A 16,804-nucleotide genomic window follows, 5' to 3' on the forward strand; every position below is an offset into this window, starting at 1 on the left:
ACACAATGACTGTGCTCCAGATTTCCCAAATACATGTGCACAACGTGGGAAGGTGTCTGTGATGGGAAATATTTGCTTTAAAGTTAGAATTGAGGGCTGGAACTATTTACCATATTACTCATAAGAACAGCTGCGTGACCACTTGTATCTCCCCCTCCCACCTGTCCGGCAGATTGCCCGGCACATGTTACCCACAATGCTTTGTAATGTTACACCTCTACACAAGGGCTGGCAGTCGTTTTGTGGGCTGGAGTGTTCCCCCCTCTGTTGGACAGGAGTTATACACAAAGGTTTATGGGAATGATTCATGAAGGCAAGAAAACCAAACGTATTGTGCGCTTTTTTGTAAAAAGGAGCGTAAATCGGACGTACGGATGTCCATATTCAACAAGGAGCGCATCTGAATAAACGTCTCTTATTGAATATTGGTCTATGTAGGTCCGCTCTGCTCCAACAGACAATACTCTGCAGGATACGTCCAATACATAACTGGAATGTAAAGTCCCAAAGGAACGCACAGACGAAAACCCCCAATAAATTATAATGTCACCTGTTAATGGTATTAAATGTCTACTGTACATAAAACTCTAATTAATTGTACATTTTAATCTTAATTGCATATCTGTATACTCTATCTAACTGTCAAGAAAATAAATGAACTATGCAGACAAATCTGTAGATATTCCAACACATTTACTGGGGGTGTGAAACCTAAAAAATTAAAACGTTTTTTTTCTCCTGTAAGGTAATGGAAGTGTTATAATCTACTTGTATTGCTGCTCAGTGTTATTTTACGCATCAGCTTTAACCTGCTTCCTGATTTAAAAACAAAACAGAAACTTAGCAACAGCAGACGGAATTCTGAGGTGTTACAAAGTTACATTCAGTCGAAGGTTCTAATTCCGGCATACTTAGTGATGGAAGGTGATTGGTGGATTTTACCTTGCATTAAAAATACCCTCTAAAGCAGGGATGTGAAATGGGTATCATGTTAAATGAGCACCCATTGGGGGCCACATAAGTTTTAAGAGGGTCCTGGGCTGCACACAATCAGGGGAAGCATCATTTAATTATTTAAGGCGTTAACAAACCTCTTTCATGAATTTACTATAGACTAAATTTATATTTTTCAAGTTATTTCCTTAATACACTTAGCTGCATTTTAACCCCAATGTTAAATAAAATCACCAGAAAACAATGTAACCGATATTAGTTATTATTGTTAATAAAATAAAGGGTATAAATGATACTACGATGATTGTTGAAGTTGTATAAATATAAAACAAAGTCATGAATTGTAAATAGAGTGAGTTAGTGATCTGTTGTTTATAAATTGTAGAAGTGATACAGATAGAATTACAATAGTATTGATTATAGTCAAAATAGTATGAAAGGAGGTATTAATATTGTGACGAGCGATGGAGTATTGTTGGAAATAAAACAGTAAAATGTACATCGATGTATTGATGAAGAATAACTGGTGTGAGCACGTCAAATTCACTGGGTTCCTAATCTTGAGTTCTCTTTGCATTTAGGGATTGTTAGTGTGTCTATTCCTATGAAGTTTTTTTTATTGTTTTTAAGTATTAGGTTTTGTGTTTTTGTGTTTTTCTAGAAAAACATTGACCTTTCATTTCTCATATGTTCTAGCAGCCTCCTGTTTAATGATCTTGCTGTAGGATCATCATATTGAAAGTTGATTGAGCAGGTTATAAGGTGGATTTACAGGTGAATTCCTTATTGAATTGTATTGTTTTGCCAGTTTTTGTTTTTATATATATATATATATATATATATATATATATATTTATCTCTGTCACTTACTATAGGTGTTGGTTATTCAAACGCGTAAATTTGCAAAGCAATTTTGGTCTATAGAGTTGTCCATAAATATTTGTTAACTAGCATTTCCGTATAACAAGAACAAAAAGAACAATAAAATTGACCAAGAAAGGAGAAGCATACCAGCTATAGTGTAATAAAAGTGTCACATGACTCAAAAAAAAATAATGGCAAGCATACTGACAATTCAGCTCAGATAACTAGAAACAGTTGTACAGCAGAAATACAGTAGCAGCAATATACTTAAAATCTAATTATCAGAGATAAATGTATAATTAGCTAGGATAACGGATTCTTAGTCATTCCACTCTTATCAGTTTCCTGTAGGTGAATTATTCACCCGGGGAGCACTCTGTACATATAAACAGCCAATCGGAATTTACAAGTCAAAAGAAGAGCTAGCTCCTTCCTCTTCCGGACCCCATAGTAGTTGGACCCCAGCATCCAATATAATTCTACTCCTGCTTCTTTGGGATGCTTAGAAGTATGTGGTAGATATCTGGTTTCATGTTGACCGATTGTCACCTGTTGCTTTGTTGTACTCTAGTTGTATCGTCTTCCAGTATTAGTTTAGATAGAAAGTGGTGTTTGCACAATTCCGTTTTAGACATCTAAATGGTCTAATGGCACATTGTTGTGCCATTCGTTTTTATAGCTATACTTAAGGACATAAATATTGCTGTGCGCAGGTTTGTAGAATTCTTTGAACTGAATGTTTAAGTTTTCAATATACAATGTAGAATATAGAAAGTTGACGCTGGTGGTGCTATGTTCTTCTGTGAATTTGAGGCTCAGTCTGTTTTGATCTATACATTCGGGGAGTTTGTTGGGATTGTTCTGCTCATTGCCTTATAAGGAGTATGTCATCTATGTAGCATTTCCAGAGTATTATGTGTTGTATTTATGGGTTATCTCTATACAGGAAGTTTTCTGCCCATGCATCATGTAAGGTTTGTCAAAGCTGGGGGCAAATTTGGTTCCCATTGCTGTCCCTTGCATTTGTAGGCATTATGTGTCATAGACTGTGAACTAGTTATGTGTGAGGATATATTTAATGCTGCTTTTGATTAAATATATTTTGATCTCAGTCAATGTCTAGGTAGATCTTGGTGAATTAGGTTCTTGATGTTGTGTGGTCTGTTGTAAGCCTGTAGGTAGATTGTTATTGTTTTTATGTTTATCTCCAGTTTTGCTGAATTCTTTCATTGTGTGGGCAATTATTGGTGTCATAGAGAAGGAGATCATGTGGGATTTATTCTGAATTAACTTGTCTGTGGTGTTGTCTCTGGTTGGGTTGTCATTGCAGGTGGAATTGTGCATGTATATGACAGTTGTTTTCCTTGTTTGGTTACATGTATCCGTATCTAGTTTTCTGTGGTTTCCTTGTTTTGTAATAATCAATATATCTTGCTAGTTTCTCTTTTTAGTTTCTAGAATTTTTTTTGAAGTGTGTTTAGTCTATTGGCCGTATTATATATTTCTTTGTTATGGGGAACCTGTTAACTCTTCTCTTTTTACTAAGGCTTTTTGTGGGTTAATTTCTACTTCTAATTCTTCTAGTGTATTTTATGTTGTTCAGGTAAAAGTTCCACTAGGTTATATATGCAGCTCTTTACTTACTTGAACCAGGCTTCCATTATCTGTGTAGCAGGTAGGGGCTTTCTTAGCAAAACTGTACGTTCAATGTTCTTGTTTAGTGAGCTCAAGTCCTAACTTTTTGTTTCTGTTTTGGATAAAAGGCCAGTTCAAGAAGTAGTGGCTTATAGTGGCTGGACGTTTAAATGTCAGATTATATTCCTATCACAGCATATTCATAATGCCCAACATTGTCCAATGTAATCGGGACAAGTTGAGCGGTCAAAAAAGGAGCCAGATTGGGGTGGGGGGTACGGAGTTGTGGTCATTCTAGGTCACCTTTAACTCCCCTCCCCTAAAATAGCCCCCCCCCAATGCTGTGCGCTCCAGTGGCAGGTCACCGTGTTGAGCAGGGATATACATCCCACATTCCCACGGGTTTATCATTTATAACACTTACATATTACGAAGAGCTTTACTGAGAATATTTAATCATCCACAGTAATCCCTGCCCCCATGGAGCTTACAATCTATATTCCCTAAGACACAAACACATGCTAAGTTTAATTTAATCAGAAGTCAACACAGATATGATTGGAATTGAACCCATAGCCCCTGTGCTGAGAGGCAGCAGTTCTAACCACTGTGCCACTGTGCTGCCCAAGTTTGAGTTTGGACAAATGTGCCAAATGGCGGGACAGTCCCCTAAAATCAACTTAATTGGGAATGTTGGGTATTATGCATTCTGTGCTTTGCACTATTTTTACAATTTTAGAATGCGGCATGACCTATTTGTCACCTGTTAGAATGCTCGCCACCGATATAAATGACTGTACTGGCAAACGTGAAACGCATGTAAAACGCATTTGCTTTCCCAGCGCATATGTAAATGTGCCTTCAGCGCCCAAAAAAATGGAAGAAAAAAAGCTATATATTTCTTAACCTCACTACCTTTAGCCTGTTACACAATTTCACACAAGACAACAACCCCCTGACCAACATTGTTGTCTGACGGGATCATTTAGCTTATGAGTCACTTTTACCTTTGCAGTCTGGCTGGGCCAAGATGCAAAATGTAGATTTAACCTCAGGTGTCAATCTCCCATTGTCCCATAGATTGTAAGCTTGCGAGCAGGGTCTACTCACCTCTCTGTCTGTTTTACCCAGTTTGTTTATTAGTTTACTGTGTTTGTCCTCAATTGTAAAGCGCTACGGAATATGTTGGCGCTATATAAATAAATGATGATGATGATGATATTTGTTAAAATAAAAAATAAATGGATAAAGCACAGACTTAAATAAGTGGTCTTAGTGTTATGGATGGTTTGTGGCTTTCATTGGGCGATAACTCTATATTTATTTCCTACAGACATTATGGTCTCCAGGACACTTCATAAGCAGCATTTAATGTCTCAGTAAAGACGTGAATACAGCTGAGTACAGTGAAATCTCCTTGTAGAAAATACATTCAGTTAATGATTAATGTCCGTGCAAATATACACCAAGGTTAACAGCCTGGTCTGGAGATCCCAGGGTGGGTTGTGGCAGCGCAGTGGTTAATGGATAAGCCTTTGATGTCTATAACTTGTAACACTTCAGGGCACCGGGTGTTAGATGTGGCACCTTCTCCATCCTGCGCGCTGAAAGGGTTAAGGGGGCATCCCCCTTACCCCTCCAGATGTAGAAACTCCAGTGTCTGCAAATAACCTGACCAGCAGGGCCTGCCCCTTCCTCAATCCCCCCTAACACAGCAACACAGGAAGTTATGCAGAAGTCAGTCTACAGCTCCTGACTGTGTGCTCAGCAGCCACCTCCCGACCCAGAGAGCATGCCTGGGGGCCCCTATCTGAGGCAGCTCAGGAGCCCCGGGTGATACCTCCTCCGGCTCTAGAATGTCTGACCCTGGAGCTGCTGCAGAGATGGATGGGACCCCCCAAGAGTCATGGTAAGGGGGGGATTTATGTCACTGTAATATTATTAGTGCACCAGTAACTAGAGTTAGTCCCGACTGCTGCAGGTTCTGTACTGCAATTATCTGGGACTGGCACGTTGTGGGGACCACCCTAAAGAGCCAGCAACCAAATCTATTACCCTTAACTGTCCTAGCTGAATTATTGTCCCCTATCAACTAATAGGACGTTGTATAATCATTAATGTTGTGATTGGATCATCTGTGAGAAATGTAAAGGTCAGAAGGGGTTAACTTGACTCTTGCAATGTTTATTGTGCTGTTGCATGTATGTTTGTACTGAATGAACGCATTATATGTGAACAGTATATATGTGCAACCTGTGGGTCTCTAGCTGTTGTAGGTAGAGAGCTGAGACTTGTAGTTCCACAGCAGCTGGTCAGCCACAGCTTGCCTAAACCTGTTCTGCAGAATATGTGACAAACAAACTGGAAACAAGAAGGTTTGAGCATTTGCATTCCCTTGTCCTTAGGGCTTAGCATTTTGGAGACATTGATGGGTAAAAATGTCCTTTATAGGTGAATGACATCAGAGCATTTGATTTTGCACAATACTAGGAGGTAATTGTGTTATATATTTGTAGCTGTATTTCAATAGGGGAAATGGGGATAGCTGAGACTCCTGGCTGTCTGCCTGGTTCTGAGCAGAATCACTGTGTATGTTTTACAGCTTAAGCTCATCTCTGCGTCCAGTTAGTTTTTACAGAGCTGCTGGGAACAAGTTTGTTGTTTTTTATTATTATTGCTGTGGAATAGATTTGGCCCATGCTTGCTGAATGCTGCTTATATATTTTTACACATTGCATTTCCTAGAAAGTTTTATAAAACACAATCGGTAGGTACTCCTGTTTGTCTTTAAAATGCATAATTGCTCACAGAAGTTTTATATTCTAATTATAAAGTGCCAACATTTTACACATGGCCACAATTTAAGGGGGGTCACATTACAGACAAGCCTACACATACAAACAGATGGAAACTTCTAAGTAAATGAGGGACACCAATCATATTGAAAGCAAGAGATTCCACACAGGTGTGGCTCATTGGTTAATTAAGTAAATAACATCCCAGTGTGGTCCTGGTCATATCTAAAACTGCCAGACTGCCAGGTTGCAGATGATTATGGGCAGCTTAGCTGCAAGAGCAGATCCACTGGGTAATGTTTCTCAAGAAATTGTGTCTGTGTTGATGTCCGCATACCTTCATCAGCAAAGGAAATCCGTGGGTGGAAGTGCGTATTTCAGGATCCTGATAACTGTATATTAATGTGACTTACAAAGCAAAACACAGTAACTGCAGATCAATTCCCTGCAAATTTTAAACCTTTGGGTCGAGCATCCAGTTTCCTCAAAATACTCCGACGAGAACTTGATGGAACAGATGACACAGTCTGGCTGCAGCTCTTGGCAAAGCACTGGGCAAACTCGGTGGTTTAAGAAAACCCGAACAGTGGCAGAGGGTGATACTGTTGGGCGAATCGTCATCATCGCCATTTATTTATATAGCGCCACTAATTCCGCAGCGCTGTACAGAGAACTCACTCCCATCAGTCCCTGCCCCATTGGAGCTTACAGTCTAAATTCCCTAACACACACACACAGACAGACACACACAGATAGACACACAGACTAAGGTCAATTTTATAGCAGCCAATTAACCTACTAGTATGTTTTTGGAGTGTGGTAGGAAACCGGAGCACCCGGAGGAAACCCATGCAAACACAGGGAGAACATACAAACTCCACACAGATAATGCCCTTCACTATGTTCTGGACGAGTGCTCGTGTGGTACCAACCTGCCGCTACAGCCCTAAGAGCTTGTTTCAGTGTCGGGCTCTGTAATGTTGTGGCCGGTATTTTCCTGGCATGGTTTACATGTAGTAATTCTCTTAGAAGGCCAGGCCTATGCTGCTTTATAGTACCGAGTGCCCATATTCTCCTCATAATACTGCAATACATTCCTGACTAACGGGGGTCTTCCATAATGGCATTGCCCCATCCAGAATCCACAAATAATTCATATGCCATGGCCGATCTGTAGCCGAGGGTTTGTGGGATATTCTGGAATAACTCCTGAGACACCGATCGTTTTCCATCACGGATGAGTGATTTGCTTGTGGAATAACGGTGCTGTATTCCTGACCTTGGTAGACTATGTGCCAGGGTGCATATACCACCTGTATGTGTTGGCCTAAAGCTCCATTAAATCACTTTATATTTGTGTTTCCATTTTTTTCCCCTGTATATAAAAGACCTCAAACAGAAGGTAAATATAACCTTGCCCATAGAAACCTTCAATATAGGACATGATTTTACAGTGACGAGTGTAGTTTATCGCACAGGCCCCTCTTTCCACCTTGTGCGTTCATAGCTGTACCCCCACATTCAGCTATTGGGGCGTACCTCCATGCATGCGGCTTGCGGATAGCTGGCAGGAATGCGAGGGCCGGAATGGTAAAGAAAAGTCACTTCAGTGTCCTGCTGCTCCTCACTCTGAGCCCCCTTTAATCACTTGAAATTCTTCATGTTGTTTTCCATAAATCGCTGCTTGCTGGAAACATGTCTGAACCTCATACTCCCAATACTTAGTTAACGGGACATCGAGACATTTCATTGTCTATATTCCATTAGTTGAATTGTACCTTTTTAAATGAGCTTTCCTGCTTGAAATGATGTAGAAAAGTTCCATTGACTGTACCTGATTGTCAGCAGCTTACAGCATGAAATTAATTTGCTTATTTTTTTTGTGGGGGGGGGGGGGGGGGGCATTTTACTGGGGTCTGAGCATTTCATTAGTCTACATCTTCTGCTCATCCGATGTCCCCAGTTTTGAAGTGACTAATGTCCAGTAATATACTGGAACTGCTGGGGAAAAAATGAGCTAGCATATCAGGGGTTAACGTCCTCAGGCACTCCTGTCACAAGTTTTTCTTATGGGAAGAATACAGTGAGTCAATATTCCTTAGCTCTAGGGGGTAAATTTATCAAAACCTTCTAAAAAAGTAAAGTGGAGGTGTTGCCCATAGCAACCAATCAGATTCTAGCACATTGTAGAAAATGATAGCGAGGATCTGGTTGCTAGGGGCAACACCTGCAACCTTCCTTTTTAGAAGGTTTGATAAATCTACACCGGGGTGTATTCAATTGTTAGCGTTAACGGAAAAAAACGAGCGCTCAAAAAATATTACCGTTTATACGGTAATATTGCACGAGAAAAGCGTTAATACGGGAGTTTACTCGCGGAATTTCAACTGAAATTCCGCGAGTAATTACCGTATTAACGCTAAGATTTTTTGAGCGCTTGTTTTTTTCCGTTAACGCTAACAATTGAATACCCCCCTTAGAGTTCTACAAAGTGTTACAATGTAACAATGTTTCTCATTTCAGCACCCAGCTGCTAGCTGTAGACAGATATTAATACTATAAAAAGATGGTATACATTATTTAAAATTCATACTGTACCCCCATCGTATGACACTGTGGATTTTGTGAAGCCTTGTAAATAAATGTTTATAATAATAATAATTAATATAAGATCTCACCATGATGCTGAAGGCACTTTCCTATGATTTACTTTTCATGGCAATACTCCTGGTTTTATTCTTAACTACTATTCTACAAGTAGAATGGGTTTCTGATTAACTCAATTTTGTTTGGACATGTTTATTATGATCTTTTTTTGTTACTGTTTTGAATAGCCTCTGTGATATTTTATCATATTAAATATTTACTAATTTTAGTTTTGTTTCCCAACTATAAACATTTTTGTTTCCAAATACACTGTAGTGTGTTTTGAGTTTTAATAACATTTCAGACTCTAATGTATCTACACACCTGACAGGTCAGTATCCTGTCTGTGACATAGGAATTGGTGCAGCCAATCTGATCATCAGAATGCACAATTATATTATGCTGATTTTGTGGGAGGCAGTGACCTGTCCACCTGTGTTATTGTGTCAGTAAGGGCAGGGACATAATGTGAGGAAGGGAATGGAGGCAGCAGGAAGTTACAGACTGAGAGTTATATAGTGGAAGGAGCAGGGTCCTCCAGCAGCACAAAGTATATCAGGAGATGAGTGATGTGTTAGTGAGGACAGGGCTGTGTGTGACAGGGCTGCAGTGACATAATGTGAGGATGGGGAATGGAGACAGCAGGAAGCCACAGACTGAGAGTTATATAGTGGAAGGAGCAGGGTCCTCCAGCAGCACAAAGTATATCAGGAGATGAGTGATGTGTTAGTGAGGACAGGGCTACATGTGACAGGGACAGTGACATAATGTGAGGAGGGGAATGGAGGCAGCAGGAAGTTACAGACTGAGAGTTATATAGTGAAAGGAGCAGGGTCCCCAGCAGCACAGAGTATATCAGGAGATGAGTGATGTGTTAGTGAGGACAGGGCTGTGTGTGACAGGGGCAGTGACATAATGTGAGGATGGGGAATGGAGACAGCAGGAAGCCACAGACTGAGAGTTATATAGTGGAAGGAGCAGGGTCCTCCAGCAGCACAAAGTATATCAGGAGATGAGTGATGTGTTAGTGAGGACAGGGCTGTGTGTGACAGGGCTGCAGTGACATAATGTGAGGATGGGGAATGGAGACAGCAGGAAGCCACAGACTGAGAGTTATATAGTGGAAGGAGCAGGGTCCTCCAGCAGCACAAAGTATATCAGGAGATGAGTGATGTGTTAGTGAGGACAGGGCTGCATGTAACAGGGGCAGTGACATGATGTGAGGAGGGGAATGGAGGCAGCAGGAAGCCACAAACTGAGAGATATATAGTGGAAGGCGCACGGTTCTCTGACAGCATAGTGATCCAAGGCTCCTGTCAAACACACCTTTTATATGTTGGGTGCATTATGAGGCACCCGATCCCGCTTAGTTCCTTCCATCAGAACCTCTCCTGCACTCTTCGCCATGTAATTGTGCTAATCTGTGCTCTTCCCTTATAAAAATTGATGCATTACATTGCAAAACATTTGCACTATCCAACAATTTTACAGCTTCATAAATGACGGTTATTGTTCAGTAATCCTTTTTTTTTTATGAACCTTCCTGTTCCCTCTCTAATCTCTGCATGTAGGAATTCTCCCTCATTCAGATGTACAGGAAAACTATTCATTGGAAAAATTTCTGTAAAATAACATCAAAGGATTTTTTTTTTAAAATTCATGGAAAAACTTACAAGAGAACAAGGAGCCATAGTGTAGGATTTAACTCCTGCTGTACCAGAGAGGACACGCACTGTTCTGTAAATAATCAGTAGGGAGGTTTTATATTTCTCACTCATGTAAATGTGTCAGTGTTTCTTATGAGGCAGTTATGTGTCGGCCAATGTAACGCCAATTTGCAGAGTCACAGTATACCTCCCCTGAGACTGTAATATCTGAGTTTCCAATGTATTTATTTTTTGGGGGCCGTAGCTTAATATCTGTGTATCCGTCGATTGCAATTTCATTATTCGTTGGTCTACAGGTCTAATTACTACATGTTGATTGCCGTAGTTCCGTCGTCCACATAGAAACCAAACGTGTGTCTGTAGGACATTATGGAACTGATACATTAAGGAAGGTAAATGCCGATACGTGCCGTATTTTATGTTAAATTGCACTGAAACCAACTATAGGTTGGTGAACGCAAGTGGAGGCCTCTCTTTGAGCGCAAAGGACACTTCTGACAGCTTGCAGTGTAATTGGTGGAATACAGAGAGGAATGGGCGTTTCCCCGTAGTCAATGTACAGCGCCCGATTCAAGCTTTGGGCATCTCTAAGGTCCGTGTTTTTATGTTGTATCACTGGCACCAGCTACAGGTCTGGTGTATGAGCTGAGTGATAGTGATGACGGCTGTGTATACAGCTAGAACATGTGTTTGTAATCAGGAGCCAATGTAACAATGTATTTTATTTACACTAGACATCAATAACATCCTACTAAATGTATTTTATGGTGGGGGGGTGTATTAGTTGTTTAATGTTTTATGACTATATTATTAACAGGTGGCACTAATTGAATACACTTGTTTTGCTGTCCACTCTGCTTTTGATTTCACATATGTTTGATGCATATCCAGCAGCGAGTTGTCTCTCTGCATATGAAGGTGTTGTATCTGCCTATCTACAGCAAGAAACATTTCTTCAGATCTTCTTGTAGTTTATTACGGATGTGTTTGAGCCTGAATTATGTGCGTTTTTAAAAAAAAAATTAAAAACCACATTACGTTCATTTTGCGTGCTTTAATGAATCGTGCCCTGTGTGTTTTGTGTGTTTGAATGTTCTCAATGTTATCACATTGATTGGAATGCACCAATGCGAATTCCCTGTAATAGTGGTCCTAAGAGGTGCAGAAGTTGTCCCGCTGAAAGCAAGCTAGGAGCCCTCCCCCATCCGACCACCTCTTTCCATCAGAAGATACGGAAAGTTTCACCTCCCCGCACACTGCCATATTGGTCCGCAAATTCATGCACTTTCCTCTAAATAAATAAAATGATAATAAAAAATTGGCTGCATTTATGCAGAATTAGTCACTTCAGAAAACAAGTTATTTGTTTTGCACTCTTTATAAATGGCCTATAATGTTCCCACCATGACTTTCTCATGCACACTGGAGCGTATATAATAAAGGCAGAAGGGTCATGTGACTTCTTAGAATTTTATTTTTAATTTCTTTATGCAGCATTAACAGCTCAGCAAAAAACCAGCCACAACTGTGCTATTATATACCCTCAAAAAGATGAACGACATTTTCTAGAACATATTACTCTGCTGCAAAGCTGTTATGTGTTTTTTTTGTTTTTTTTTATGTTAATAGCATGCTATTTACATAGCCCAGCATGCCCCCGGCAAGAGGGAGGGGCTGTCAGTATAGGAGAAGGCTGATGAAAGTTTTAATAACCTTCAAATCTTTTTGGGTCAACCAGCATGAGCTATGGGTAGATTTATAGACTGGTATAAGAAATAAAAATATTTAATTTAGGTAGACCAAACACTTTTAAGTTGGGTACACACCTATGTAATTCAGATGCGATTTCTGTAATGATTTAACCAATGACTGATAGTCCCGATGATCACGCAGATTCCTGTGTACACACCTACACGACTTACCTTCAGATCTGTGATCTTCATCTCTCATAACCATCTGCTGAGAAGATGGTGACTCTGTACACTGTACAGATATCTGCCTACACTGGTGGTGAGTGCGTGCACACTGCCACATTTGCTCGACATCGTTGATCTTTATTTTTATTAAGTTTATAAAACCAAATCAACAGATCCCTAAACCAGCATCCCCTCATATATTCAGAACTATTTTGGATGTATATTGGCCCTTATAAAAAGTACAGGATAAATAGTTACATTACATATTGTAAGTGCATGGTGATTAGGTGGTTTAATCCTGTGTCCTTTCTTTGTTAGGATTGTCTCATGTGAACCCCTCGCTGTTGCGTGCGTGTGTATATTATATATATATATATATATATATATATGTATATATGTGTGTGTATTGGTAAGGGAAATCTTTAATTTCTGAGACTAAGGGAAGAAATTTGTTTCTTGTTTAACCTTGCTAGAGGAAATGCATTATTTCTTAAAGTATATATCTGATACAATAAGCCTTTGGATGGAAGTCTTTTTTGTGTTGTGATGTGGGGAAATGGCTTGTTTGTGGTTTGTACATTTCTTTGGGAATGTGTATTCTGGACTGTCTGAAGAGGGGCCCAAGTGCTGATTAGATGTTTTGATGTGTGAAGGTCCAACATTGAAGGCCTTTTAATGAGGACTGGTTCCTAGATTCTCTGCATCTGAAAAACCAGATGCGGGACATCACAGCATTTCATAGATAAATGTAAATATTGTTGGCTTTGCAATGCATGTAAATCCATGTTTGTGTAAACACATTGCATCCTGATTCTAAAAATAGCCTGTGTCCAAATCAGTATAAAAAGCACTGTCTTGTACATTGAATTGTTCTTCTTGTTTCATTTGACCTGATCACTGATACCTTCAACCAGTGTGAGAGCAAATAAACATCACTTGCTTCAAAGACCTGCTTGAAAACATCTTCAGTATTGCTGTATTCCTGTGACCTGCAGATTAGACCCTAAATCTAATCCGTTCTCCAGCTGTCTCTGGGGTTGGACCCAGCTTTTCCAGTACCACCGCTCTGCCTGCTACCTGCAGCTCTGGTCAGTGTGATAGGCCAGGGGGGATCCATCCACAGCACCCCTGATCTATAGGAAGAGGTCAGAAGTACCAGCCTAGGTACACCAGTAACTGGGTACTCTAGCAGTGTCAGTTACCCAGAAGAAACCCGGTTCTGGATGTTGGTAAGGAGTCCAGTGGTGGCAGCATTCGTAAGCCCCTCCTACGGCGGTTAGAGGGTGCATTTGGGATAACGAAAGGAAACTGTGGCAAAGTAAGCCCAGCCGGTTCCCAGCAGCAACAGACAGGGTGGCATAGGTGGTCCATCCTGTTAATAAAAATAAAAATAAATATATATATATATATATATATATATATATATATATATATATATATATATATATATGTATATAAAATAATAATTTGTGCCCATAGACTCTGTTTATGATCTTATTAACTTTGAAAATTAGATCCAGGGATCTTTTGTGGACAGCTGTTATCATAAAAATTGTTGAAAACATCGGCAGATAAAACCTGCACAGACACAGTTCTGGCAATCTGCTTCGTGTTACTATATACCTAAAGTGTGTTAAGAATAGTAATAATATTATCTTTTATTTATAGAACGCTGACATATTAGCCAGCGCTGTAGGGATTCCTGATGCAAGTAAACAGACAGTGATATGAAACAGAAGATAAAGTTGCATCTGCCCAAGTGAAACTCCAGTGGAAGAGGTGTGTGAGGAACGCTTGATACGTACATCTGTGTGTTCATGAGATGTGCGTAGTTACAATACCGTATTTGGTTGCACCTGTCCTGCATAACCCTCTGAAGTATTTGTACCTGAGTGATAGTGTTCCTGCAGATGGAGCAGATTTCATTGCAACCAGTTGCACCCCACTGCAGATTTTTTTTTTCTTTTTTTCAATTAATTCAAATGTTCCGATCTATTTATACGATATCGCCTGTTCTCCACTTAATCCTTAACTGCGGTCAACCATTCTATTCAATAAAGTCTACTTCATCTGTAGAGTAGAGGTCCCCTGATGCTGTTTGTTATGTACCATTTAATGGTCTGTGGGGCGTAGATTAGTTTTCATATACTGTATATGGTCCAGGGCTGAATGTCGCAGGTCTGCTGGAGTCAGAGCTTCCAGACATTCTTGCGCTACTGCTTCCATTGGTGTGGCAGGTGTTGTGCACTAGGGCCCTTGGAGATAATGGGGCCCGCTGCATGGCAGTGCAGAGGGTCGGGGTCCCCTGTTCCCACTTCCCTGCACTGGGGACCACAGCTCGCTAGTTCCGGCTCTGGCTCCTATCATCCTCTCTTCTCTTTCAGTCTTTTCAAACTGGCGGCACAGCACAGGAATCCTGCAAGTCCTGTTGTGATGTCGCACCAGTGTATCTGCAGAGCGTGCACCTGCGTTTACAGCACAGCGCGGATGGATTTGCTCAGGAAAATGTGGAGTGAGGGAGTTTTGTATGTGATAATTGCTGGGGCTGCAGGATTGGGACATCGACGCGTCCGGTCTGCGGTAGTAAAGGTTTGTGATGTGGGACGACTCCTGGTGATGTTACTGGTTCCTAGAAATTACTGGAGGCCGTCTCAGGAATATTGCCGCAGACCACAATAGATCTGAGTGTAGCTACTGGCTCTACTCTCCGGACACGTGTGTGTGTGTGTTAATAACTATGTGTTGGCCTTCTGTAACCCTTCAGTACTAAGGACAGAGTGGCGCTTGTCATTGACACACAGGTGATTCAAAGAAGGTAAAATTATACTGTCCTGTCCCTTACAGATTTAGCCTGTCAGTGGTGGGTGGGGCTTAATGATGTCTGTTTATACACAGCCCCGCCCCTTCATCCACTGCATATAGAAGCATAAGGAAGAGCCTGGGCAGAGGGCACTTAGTGCCCTGTTTCCCCCGTCCTGGCACGTAGAAACTCAGAGACAACCTCATTTGAAAGTTTTTATTTGGTAACCATGTGTGATCACTACACAATAACGATCTACAATAAATCATACTTACCAACTTTACAATGTTGGTATCCGGGAGCCTGCAGGGGAGGTGGGCGTCATGGGGGGGCGGGCCTCCAAAATCCGTGTCATTTTGGACCCGCCCCCATGACGTCATGACGCAAAATGCGTCATTTGACAGAGGGGGCGGGGCTAAACGCCGCGATTCACCAGGAATCGCGGCGTTTGTGACCTAATTCTGCCCACTTCACTAGGAAGTGGGCAGATCCGGGATTTTGCCACACTCGCCCGGGAGTCCGGGAGACTCTCTCAAAATGCGGGAGTCTCCCGGACATTCCGGGAGAGTTGGCAAGTATGCAATAAATACATTGTTAAGAAATCCAGGGATGGGATAGGAGGTCACAGATCTCCCCCATCCTGGCTTCAAAATATTCAGGGGTACCCTTATTTTATATAAAAAAAAAAAAGTGTCCCCACATCAAATGATATGGCCTCTTAGTATTTCTTGTCTGGTGATCACATGCAATCACCAGACAATAACACCCTAACCTACTTTAAGGAGCTCTGGAGGTGGGGGGTTGTAATGTCCAAATCTGTCCCATCCTGTCGCAAAAAAGGGACCCCCCTGATTGATGTGCCTCCCTTAGTAGTTATTTTCTAATCAGCACCAACACCCTATTTGAACTATGGTTAGCACTTCTGCCTCACAGCACTGGACTCATGAGTTCAATTCCCGACCATGGCCTTATCTGTGTGGAGTTTGTATATTAGCCCCGTGTTTGCGTGGGTTTCCTGGTTTCCTCCGGGTGCTCTGGTTTCATCGTACACTCCAAAAACATACTGGTAGGTTAATTGTCTGCTATCAAAATTGATGTGTGTGTCTGTGTATGTTAGGAAATTTAGACTGTAAGCTCCAATGGGGCAGGGACTGATGTGAATGAGTTCTCTGTACAGCGCTGAGGAATTAGTGGCGCTATATATATGGGGTGATGATGCCCAGATCTCTCCCCCATCCAGGCTTCAATAAACTCAGGGGTACTCTTGTTTCATGCGGTCCGTGGTCTAGTTTCGAAATGTTATTCCTTGTTGGGCTACCCATATTATTTCTATACATTTTATGAATTTCATTCCAGCCTGTACATATTATCAAAACATGAACATTTTCAAGTGTAGATTTTATTGCGAAAACCTGTGTGTAGAATCCGCCTTTCTGCTGGTTTGGATTGTAGATTGGTGCCAAAGCAAGAACCACAAAGTATTTCCTGGTGTCGTTTAAAAAGAATATATACACACATTTACATCAC

General features: G+C 41.0%; 1 protein-coding gene across 1 annotated transcript in view; it reads left to right on the forward strand.

Annotated features, from left to right (window-relative positions):
* The first annotated feature begins 5,153 nt into the window (after positions 1-5,153).
* The window catches only part of RIN3 (Ras and Rab interactor 3), a 49,856-nt gene continuing 38,205 nt past the window's right edge, over positions 5,154-16,804 (forward strand). The window contains exon 1 of the mRNA XM_075193341.1: positions 5,154-5,362. Within this exon, the coding sequence (XP_075049442.1) occupies positions 5,310-5,362 (53 nt within the window). The 5' untranslated portion in view covers positions 5,154-5,309. The remainder of the gene's footprint in view (positions 5,363-16,804) is intronic.

Source organism: Mixophyes fleayi, chromosome 12 (genome assembly GCF_038048845.1).
Source record: "Mixophyes fleayi isolate aMixFle1 chromosome 12, aMixFle1.hap1, whole genome shotgun sequence".
NCBI lineage: Eukaryota > Metazoa > Chordata > Amphibia > Anura > Limnodynastidae > Mixophyes > Mixophyes fleayi.